General features: G+C 43.7%; 1 protein-coding gene across 1 annotated transcript; it reads right to left on the bottom strand.

The window, feature by feature from the left end:
• Positions 1-3,192: 3,192 nt before the first annotated feature.
• On the bottom strand, positions 3,193-10,466 carry trib2 (tribbles pseudokinase 2). Its single transcript, XM_055044231.1, has 3 exons — positions 9,127-10,466; positions 7,453-7,745; positions 3,193-5,527 (listed from the first exon to the last, which is right to left on the bottom strand). Exons 1-3 carry the CDS (start codon positions 9,394-9,396, stop codon positions 5,056-5,058), a joined length of 1,035 nt encoding a protein of 344 aa, XP_054900206.1. The 5' UTR covers positions 9,397-10,466; the 3' UTR covers positions 3,193-5,055.
• Positions 10,467-11,093: the final 627 nt, after the last annotated feature.

The raw sequence follows: 11,093 nt of genomic DNA, 5'->3' as shown, positions 1-11,093 counted from the left end.
AAAACACCGAACAGCAGTAGGGTTCCTACCCGTCTGACAACGCGGCTGCAGCATTTCCTTTTGTGCCACAATAAGACGCACAGAGACGCATTAAATATTTAACCCCAAACAGACTCGGGGATGTTTCAAGAGTGTTTTCTGGGCCCTGCGATGGTTTGCGAGCGTCGACATTTTTTTGTGTGTGTGCTGTTTTTTTTTTTTTTTTTGACAGATTGTGGAAGAGCGTGGCAGTGAATGAATAGTGTAAACAAGAGATGAGTCATCTCTGTCACAGGCGATACGAGCGAGCGGCACAGGAAACGGCGCTCTTCGCCGAGCAGCTCTTGGCCTTAAGAGAGCCTTTAAATCTCCATCCCTGCATCCAGTAATGACGTCTGCAGGTACGAACTCTGCGGATTTATGGAGCCTCGCACATTGTGTTAAACAAAAACAAAACTAAAACTAAAAAAAAAAAAGAAAGAAACAGGATTATGCTTTAAGGGGTATGGTACTGCCAACACTGCGTCCTCAACAGATTTTTTTTAATTAGTCACAGTCCTAATTACACACTGTGCTGCTTTAACCGATCCACCGACACAGACAGCTGAAGCAATTTAAAAACATATCGTCCACGTTCAATCCCTCCGCCTCCATCAGATGATGGAGCAACGCGCAGTTTTATTGTTTCCATGCGTAAAGGAGCCTCCATCAGACTTCTGGAGTCGCGCGTCCTCGTCAGTCTGGTTGAAAGGCTGCCGCGGGTCCTCTGAGGCCTCGTTCTGCTCGGCTGTTTGTCAAAAACGTGCCGTTGCTTCTGGAGAGGCTTCTGGTGCCAGGTTTTCCCGTTGCCTCGCTGCTGCTTAGTGTGGAACGTTCTCCGCCACCACATTCGTCTCGAAACTGAACGCGTCTGTCGCGGTTGCGCTTGGAACAACCCTCCGGGGTAATCCGAGCCCAAAATATTTGGGTCTCATCATATTCTTTAAAAAAAAAAAAAAAGAAAGGAAAGGAAAGGAAAAGGGGGAAATGTTTTGCTTTGACTGCTGGCCTAGAAAAAGAGTAGATTTTGCATTTCTCCTGTTGGGTTTTAACAGAACATGTTTGACCTTCAGCTTCCAGTTTGACCTTTGTTTTTTTTTTTTTTTTTTTTTAAGTTTTGTCACGCTGAAACCTCTTATGGGAATGTATTTCATTAGAATTTTATATGATAGAGCAACATGACATAGTGGCAGAAAATAGATAAAAGTCTTTCTTTTTTTATCCTCACCAGCTTTGCAAATCTAGAAAGTGATTGTTTTTTTTGGGGGGGGAGGGGGCTTTTCAGGTGTCACTGCACTTGTGTTGTGATGGTGACACAAGTCTGAACTTGGACTTTCATTCTAATACATCACATGCAATATGAACAATCCCACTGTTTTGCAGTCATCATCTTGCTGGAAGGTGAACCGCCGTTTTCCATCTCAAATCCTTTCGGAGCGTCTAACTTTTGAAGCATCCTGCCCTTCGTTTAGCTCCTCTTTTTGTTTTCTAATCGGTTCTGTCTGCAGAAATGAATTTGTTTGAAAAATTCAGAGTTCTGAATTTCTGGAGTGGTAAATCGTCTCATCCGAGTCAAATAATTCCTGTGTATCGTGGTTTATCTAAATAATCAGCTTCATGGATCCATAGCTTACTGTTGTTGTTCATCTTTACAGTGATGGATATTAGACCATAGTGGACTTAATCCTTTTCCAAAACGTGATTTGCTTTGTTATTAGCATCTGATAATCTGTTTTCCTTTCACCCTGACCAAGCAGTTGACCGAGGTAAAGTCAGTGCTTTTATGGCACCACTAGAGGTCAGACTAGTATATCTAATGTCTCACATCTGTGTGGGAACTTGGCAGTCAGCTGGATGCCTTTTCACACACTGTAAAGTTTAGATAATACCGCAGAGGATTTGTGTGAAAATGATAATGCAGACGGTGCAGAAACACACAGCAAGGCTTTGTTTTGCTTATGATTATTTGATGTTCAAAAAAAGAGAAAAATATCAGGATTGAGAGTTAACCCTAAGCATTAGAGCCTTGAAAAAACAACTTGGAACATTTTTTTGTGGCATTGTTATGCTGTAGGAATGCTTAACTTTCGAATGGACAGAGAATCTGATCAAATTTCACAAACCAGATGTACGTCGTTCCAAAACTGAGGCTGTAACTACGAACAAATAGGGTTATAAGATGTCTTGATTCAGGGGCAGTAACATAGTAAGATAAACTCTTTTGGAAGTCTAATTGTAAAATAATTTGAAAAAAAAAAAAAAAAAGATTCTTCCAACCCTGTGCAATAAATTCAATAGATGCCAAAAACACGTGGAAAGGTAAATCTCTTTCTCAGGGAAAGATTAAAGACAGACCAAAGAGATTTGTGACGCAGGGGGCTGCAGGGCTCTGTCATGACAGAGCCACTGGAAAACCATCAGATTGATGAGCCTTCGCTTGCTGTACGTGTGCAATCGTTTTGAGGAAGCGGAGCAGACAGAGGAGCCCCTCACTCATTTGGGATTCTGTCAAGTTCTCCCAACAAGTGATTGGAATCTCATTAAGAAGCAAGAGGTGCTTTTTTTAGGGAAGACTGCCAAGCCGCACTTGAATTTAAATATCTGATAAGACCAAGTTGTCAACTGATCGGTGGGAAATATGGCCTGTTCTCTTATGCCTGGGTATTTTCTGGGTTTGCCCATCAGAAATACAATTCGGCTCCTTATGTCCAAATTGTGACCTGAAAAATCTGTGAGTTTACCATTTGACAAAGTGATAGCTGCAGTAAATGGGCACCTGTGGAACCACTAGTGCTCACTGTAGTGTGAAAACTTCATTTGTTGGAATGTCCCTTTAGTGGTGAAGGCACAGGAGAGAAAACCACCGTCATTAATGGACAGCTGACTGGCACTGATAACAAGCACCACAAAAATAATCCCACTAGTTTTCTGCTTTGCCAATACATGCACAGCTCTGGTGTAAGAAATATAACCACTATAAAACAAACTGAACACACCATTATGGCAGATGAGACACTTTTGAAACATTTGGAGTCTGCAAGATAACAAGACATACTAAAGAACTGAAGACAAAATATTGCTTTATGATATGTTGAAGCTTGTTTTGAAGATGTTGAATTTAAACTTGATAAAGTTTCACCCACAAAAAAAGCAAACACAAAAACAATAGTCAAATATCATTTCACTATTTATTTACTGAATAAATTTGGACAAAACACCAGAATCTGTTACAATACAATCTGAACATCTGAGGCAGATATCCCACCATGCACCACCCCACCCGCCAAGGAACAAAACAGGAAGAAAAAAAAAGGGGAAAAAAAGAAACTGAACATTAGCACCAACTTAAATAAAAAGATAGCTCAGTCTACAGAAACAATGAAAGTTATAGCCGTATTTCAAACTGAAAAGCGACTTAATTGAGATTTTTTCCTTTCTGTTAAAATAGCTTTTCTTGAAAAGAAAGGAAACCCCCCCCAAAAAAAGCATCCTACAAACCCCAACCCAACCGTAACCCCTCGCTAGGCAGGCTATAGCATTCATGTAGCACATGCCACTGACTAGGTTAAAAAAACACAAATTCAAGTAACATTGAGATAAGACAAAACATGTCCACTGCTACCCAATCTGAGCATGATCCTTTCACAGAACCTACACAGGCAGTAGAAAAAACTAACATGAGGTCATGGAGTGATTATGGAATAGCAATACCACTACTGAATATCCCATATCTAATTTTTTTTGTTATTTTTTATTCCTCCAAAGGAAATGAGGGAGAGACTGGGTGGCATGGCCTGTTGGGGGCACAGGAATACTGGCATAGATGGTGTTTTGTTTTTTCCTAAAACTTCAGACAGACACGTTTTCACTTCACACCTGTCCTGTGTCAAAATATTGCCTACGTCATACATGGAAAAAAACAAAAACAAGAAAGGAATCTCTTGGTAAAGAAATACCCTGCTATGTAGTTTTTAAATATATATTTATATTCATTTATATATATTTTATACCTGTTACAATTTAAATAAACGTCATTGCTTCTACAACCAAAATTTAAATTAAAAAAGAAAAAAAAAGAAAAAGGAAGCTAATTTCAAGAAGGTGGAAGTGTCCATTAACCTAACGCACCAAGTGCTTTATGCCATGTTGGGATGATCACACAGAAAATTTATAAAAAAGGGTTTAAGGAAAGACATTAAAGCAGCAGGGAGCAGATTAGAATAGCTCAAGAGACAAAAGCAATAAATGACAATGGAAAGAAAACGAAAGCATGGAAGAAGCTTAAGAGACGTGACTGAAAGAAAAAAAAGGCCACCAAGGAGTTTAGTAACTGTCAGAATTGTCAGCATTGAGATACAAAGAAAAAAACAAAAAAACTGAGGTCACTTTCTTTTTTTCTTATGCAATGATGACAAAGTGGTCCCAAGTCAGTTCTTTTGGCTTAGCGACAGAACGCGGGGTTGCCCTTTCTAACTTTCGGTCTGCGGCGCTGCTCTGTTACCGACCGCAGCCATGGCGACGCAAAAAGCAAAAAAAAAAAAGCAAAATTTGTAAGAAAAAAAAAAAATGTGGTGCTGCAGTTCGTTTAGTATGGTTGTCCTTGGTTTACAGTCTTCATATGTCCCTTCATGCGCTTAATAGTGTCAAAAAAAAAAAAAAAAGGTGAATGCACCAACTTCGTATGATCACATTAAACCAAACCATGTAAGAAAAAAAAACATAATAATAATAAAATTGCTACATTGTTTGCAACTTGCATGACATCCCCAACAGGGGAGAGCGCGTCGCCAGATGGTGTATAGATGCCATTTGTCATGCCAGGCTCAAGGTTTTCCATGAAGTGGTGGAAAAGGAAAACATGATGGAAACACCTTTATTATGAGTGACAAATTCATCTATTTATCTCTACACTACTGTTCTTTTTTTTTGGGGGGGGGGGTGGTCCTTTATAGGAGGGGTGGAGCTTTGCTGATACCGTGGCGAGCCGACCCGTGGCGGCGTTCTCCGTTTTGTGCTTCTCCTGTCGGTGGTGGCGGTTCAGCTGAAGAGCTCCAGCTCCTCCTCCATGTTCACCTCAGGCACCATTTGCTCCTGCTCCCTCTCCCCTCTGCCGTGCGCCTGGAACCCCCCCAGCACTCCGGAGGAGGCGAACCACGGGTGCTCCAGGATCTCCCGGGAGGTGAGGCGCTCCGCCGGCTCCCGGCGCAGTATGGAGCGGATCAGGCACTTGGCCTTCGGCGTCAGCGTCTCGGGGATGTTGAAGTGGCCCCGGCGGATTTTGCTGAACAGCGATCCCGGCTCGACGTCGTGGAAAGGGTAGCGCCCCACGAGGATGGTGTAGAGCATGACGCCCAGGCTCCAGACGTCGGCCGCCTTGCCCGAGTAGCTGCCGTTGGCGTTGAGGATCTCCGGGCTGACGTAGGCCGGGCAGCCGTGTTTGTCTGACAGCGAATCGTCAAGACCAGCAAGGATGTAAGAGTCCTCCAGGCTCTCCAGTTTAACAAGGTTTCTGAAACCAAAGAAGAGGCGAAAAACACATACACACAATGAGTCTGACTAATGAGGCATCGGCTGCTAGAAAATAAGCTGACACTTTCACACGAAAAAGTATCAATTTGTTTTATATCAAATCAATTGAATAAAAAAACAAAAAAGAACTAGCTATGGGGAAAAAATAAATAAAAGTTTGCAAAAACATTTAACCAGAGCATAATAACAAAATGCCATTATTATGCTACAGAGTACAGCTTTCAAATATGGACATTTGCTCCGTTTCCCTGAGCCAGACACTCATTCCTCCTCGATGATATTTAGAAGCATGCCTAATTGAATTGCTCCTTGCTCATTTTCGAAACAGGAATAATTATTACCGCGCTTTCAAAAGGCTTAAATGCACAATAAGCGAGATTAAAACCACATTACTCATTGGAACATATTCGAGCTTAATCACATGCAGAACCCGGGGCAACGCAGCGCTGCCCCTCACCCACCTGTGGTTTCAGACGGCACGCCGTTCGGCTGTCTCTCCAGCCTCAGACAAAAAACTTTTCTATGGGCAACATTCTTAGTCAGGGTTTGTATGGAAAGGTGGCAGGTTCTACTCAAACTTACAACATCTTACAACTTGTGTTTAGCAATAAATTAATTGCATGACAAATTCAAGCAAACTCAATATTTTCCATTTGTGCGATTGATCGTTTTTCGCTTTTCTCGCTGTCTACCACAGCAGTCTGGTGCTTCGGTCTCAAATAACCCCCTTTTTTTTTTGGCAGGCCAAAAAAAAAACTATAAATGGTTTTATTTGTCATCTTATGCCTTTTGGATATTTAAAACATCTTCCAGTTCTGGTTTCAAATGTTCATCACTGAGAATGCGTTTTTGCATTATTGTGCTGTTATCATCATACCACTCAAATGGTTTCAAAACAACATCCTCATTTATTGCAATACCTTCAGGGACAATTTATAGTTCAGTAAGGTTTAACGTGTTGGGGCAACTTATGTGTATGGTGTGGAGCGCAGAAAAGTGAAAGAGTAGAATAAACTAACCAACAATCCTATGCTACAATTCATTTCCGATTTAAAAAAATAATATTGTTTACATCTTTGTAACAAAACAAAAATAGATTTGTGATTCGGTCCGTCTATGTATCTCTCAGAGAGATGGCTTGTAAAAACCGCTCAGCACCAACCTCTTTAAATGGGATGCATGCCTCTGTCCAGGACCACCGGAGGTCACTGGACCTGCACTAAGTATGTGAAGCAGCTCAGCTTCTAGTTTCCACAGCATGTGCCAAATGAATGGCACTCCACATGCAAATGGCAACAAGCAGAGCTGCTAAAAAGGAATAACCTAAAGGCCAAGGAAGTGCGAAGCATCTGCTTGGGAGTTGTCATTTGTTCTTCCATTTATTTGAAAAAAATAAAACAAAACATGAAAAGATAAAAGTCAATCTTGTTCTGGGGTTGCAGTAGCAACAGATGCCATGTTTTGCAGTAAGCGACTGCTGCCAGCAGGTGTCAGGGTCTGTACTCCAAGTGTGAGTGTCAGGTTCAGCTTATCGCTACAGTAGTCTGGATACTCCATTCGATTGATCATCTGCCATCCAAAAAGCTTGTTCCAGCAGCTTATCGGACCGTGCTGTTCAACCCGGCGCTGGTGCTGGCCTTCCAGTTTGGCTAATGATTGCCCGCTCGCTCGCGTGCATTTCATCTAAGCATACACTGTGCGTGAGACATTTCCACCAATAAAACCACACGCTCAGAAAGAACTGGGGCAGATCTGTTCAGGAGAACCATGTCACTCTTGTTCTGACTCAGCTTTCACCAACCGCTGTTTGAGCCAAGATGTGACATAACACTTTATTCTCAGCGAGAGAGAGAGTGAGAGCAAGAGAGAGAGAGAAGGAACAGTGCATACATGGCCGAGGCTTACCTGTCCTCGTTCTTGAAGACGAACTTCCTCAGCTTGAGGTCACGGAGGACCAGTCCGCTGTCATGGCAATGTGCCACGGCCGAGGCTATCTGATAGAAGAGCCGGGCGGCCTCGTCTTCCCGCAGCTTCTTGCAGGTGCGGACGAACGAGTGCATGTCGCCGTGGCTTCTGTCGAAGAACACGTAGGCTCGCGTCTCGCCGAGCAAAATCTCCAGGATCTGGTTGATGTGCTCATGCTGGCCCAGGGCGAAGTAGGCCGCCAGCGACTCCTGGTACCGGCCGATGTCGAAAACCTGCAAACGCGACAGGAGAGTTTGTTTCTTCAGCAGAGATTCGTTCTAACCTAAAGAAAAAAACAAAAAGGGGATCTGACTTGCTTCTTTTTTGTGTGTGTGCTAAAAGTAAGGGCTGAACGAAGCATCGCAACAGTGCACGCCATTATCCTGCAGCCTGAGGTTGCAGTGTCTTGTTTGTTTCCATAGCAACCCCCAATTGACTTTCAGCACAACCAGTTCAGGTGAGAAGGCTCCTCTGCTTACAACTCAATACAAAACACACCCTGCGGGTCTGACGACGGTGCCCGGCTTTCGAGCTTGACAAAAATAAAAAATAAAACGATCCAGGAAGTGGGGAGGAGGGGGTTGATTGCTGCCGTATTGAGGTCGGCACCAAGCGGAGCAGGACAAACAGCTGTTACCTCATAACCAGTGCCAAAGGTCACTCATTTCTCATGGCAGAGAAAACATTATCACAAGTCAGAAGGGGCAGGTTGCTGTATGTGTCACCCTTTATGGGTCCAAGGGTGGACGTCGCCATTGTTTCTATTAATCATCCCAGACGAGGACGGCTCAGGAGATAAATGCTGCAAAGGGACAAGAGCTGCTGCCGTGATTATCAGTAATATGCAACAGTCGATATGTGTCATAAACGAGCTGAGGAACTGTGTAATTTTATAGTCACAAAGGGGGGAAGGGAGGGGTTCGGGATAAAGCAAACAGGAGTCAGGGAACGAAAAGTTCATTAAACCCGAAAAAAAAGAGATGCAGAGATCAGGACAACTCATCTCGTTCCATTCTTTTTTTTTTTGCATGTGTGTGCATGTCGATTGATTGGTGCACCTCTGCTTTCAAGGGCGATATATTCCTCCAAACTCATCAGCTCATTAAACATTCAGTTCCCCTGAGAATTTAGTGCAGCACATGGCAACACTCGCATGCCACTCGGATGGTATACTGATTACAGCATTGTGCCGTGAAAGGGAGAAGCCACGGGTAAGCCAGAATGGCACTAACAGGAGAGTGTGTGTGTGCGTGTGTACGTGGTTACTCACTCCTTTGTCAACGTTACATCATGCAATCCAAACCACACAGCTCACTCCATTCACTTTTTCCACCAGGCTGGGCTGCCAGCTCTCTATTTACAATGCAAGCAATAATTTCAACCCCCCCCACCCCCCATCCCCTCAAAAAAAAAAAAAGTTGAGGTGGCAGGTTTTGATGCAACATCCATCCTGCAACAATACCTCCCCCCCATCTGCATTTTTGTGCTCGATATTCTCAGCACCGGAAGCAACTGCAATATTGAACAGACGACTTTTTTTTTGAATGAAGTGCGTAGAAAAATAAAATGTAAAAAAAAAAAAATGTAAGCCGATTTATTTTGGGGGATGCTCACCTTACATATGAGCTCGTCCCCGCTGTGCAGGTGGGCGGCTCTGAAAACGTGGTCTCCCTCCAGCGGCTCCAACAAAAGGTAGTCCCCGATGCGGGAGATGCAGTGCGAGGAGTCCGGGGTCTCCGGCGGGCTCGGGGAACCGAGGTTCGGGCTGAAGCTCTGGTTCGACTCTGTAGTCCTTAGGCAAGACAACTCCTCGAAGTCGTGCGATTTGTGCCGCGATCTCCCATAACGTGAAATGTTGATTGGATTTGACCTCTGTATGTTCATGAGGAATAAGTGCGAAATCTCCACACACACGCGCGCGCGCACACACACAAAAATAAAAAATGATTGAAGTTTTCTCCTTGTTCTCCTCTTCCTCGGTTAGGGCCCCTCCAACACTTTAAGATATGTCACGTATATATGTATGGATAATTTAAAAAAATAATAATGTGAATTTAAAGTACCGTGCTTTGGTTCTGTGACAACCGGCGAGAAGCTAGACTCAAAAAAGGTTTAATTTGTCCACGGCTCATTTGCTCCCCTTTGTTATACATTCATGGAATGAAGTCGGTGTTAAATACCCGGCTGTGAGGCCAAAGCTTTTCGAAAGCCTTCAGCGACGAGGTGCAGTTTCATTAACGTGGATGCGAGACAAAAAGCTGCAACAAAGGCTACCAAAAGTTAGCTTTTAAAAATGAATGAAGGCTGCTAAGTCAACGGTCCGCTAGCTTATCTCGCCGGTGAAATGCCAAGACGTTTCGTAAAACGGAAACAATATATACATATACATATATATTTTTTATTTTTTTAATTTACGCGGCTTGCAGTCGCATTTAAGGAATGCACAAGCCAGACAAATTAAGCAAGTTTCTGAGCTAATAATAGCTGCTGAAATTCGTCAGGGGTTTTGCTAGCAGGTGCAGAGCTAACTAGTTAGCTCGACGGGCTAACCGAGTACCAGGTCAGTGCACGGCCTTGTTCCCCGGGATTCACATCCATGCACGGTGATTGTCATGAGGAGAGAGCCCCATCCGGAGAGACCGCTGAAGCTCTTTGTGTTGCTCGGGTCGGCGCTCTCTATCCTCCGCTTGAACTTGTCCAGTAGAAGCAATTGTGCCGTCTGTCGCCTGTGAATGCCGCTGCAAAAGCTTGTGGAAGAAAAGAAGGAAGGAAGGGACGGCCGACTTTCCCAGGCCAATCCCTTGATTCAGCAGGACATCCTCTCTCTCGTGGTACCGCTGTGCTTCTTACGTGGCCGGGAATCTGGTTCATTCAGTGCAGAGCGAAGCTGTACACACTGCGCCTGTACACAGAGAAAGAGAGAGAGAGAGAGAGATGCGTTCCTGCCCAGCGCGAAGGAGGGGGGGAGGAAGAGAAGGTTTAAATGCGCACGCACGCGCGCGTACACGCACATATACAGCCAACCCGCCTCCAACGTCACGCTCACAACGAAATCCTATTGGCTTTCAGCCTGCAGTGAGGTCATGTGAGAGCCGTGCGCCGTGGCTACGCCCCCAGGAATCTAAATGCAGCGTTGGTGGAACAGAGTATAGCTACTGTACATGCTGCGTTACAAATGTGTTTCCCCCTGAAATGTCACTCAAGCAGAAGCGCAGGGAAGTGGGGAGGAATCCTCCCCTCCCCAACAGCAGCACCACATACGCGATGGCAGCATTTACAATGCCTTTGTACTTTTATCCAAGGAAAATAAAGAATATATATCCAGTTGTATGTCATTCGTAGAAGAAAAATTAAATAAACAGGTAACGTAAAGTGAAATTGGATGTTAGTTTCCCTATAGTCCAGCTGGATACGTGTTCTTACATGTCAAAAGTATCCCACAGAGTGAAACGTTAAAACACATTGAAACATATTTTTTAACTCTATTTTAAATATTGGATTATTTCAAATAAATGAATAACAGCAAAATATGCATACATACTTGGCTGCTTTGTCAATGACATTTCAGCAGACAATGAGCA

Source organism: Poeciliopsis prolifica, unplaced genomic scaffold (assembly GCF_027474105.1).
Source record: "Poeciliopsis prolifica strain line A6 unplaced genomic scaffold, Auburn_PproV2 SCAFFOLD020, whole genome shotgun sequence".
NCBI lineage: Eukaryota > Metazoa > Chordata > Actinopteri > Cyprinodontiformes > Poeciliidae > Poeciliopsis > Poeciliopsis prolifica.
Note: the sequence above shows the minus strand (reverse complement) of the source record. Positions and strands in the feature narration are given on the sequence as shown.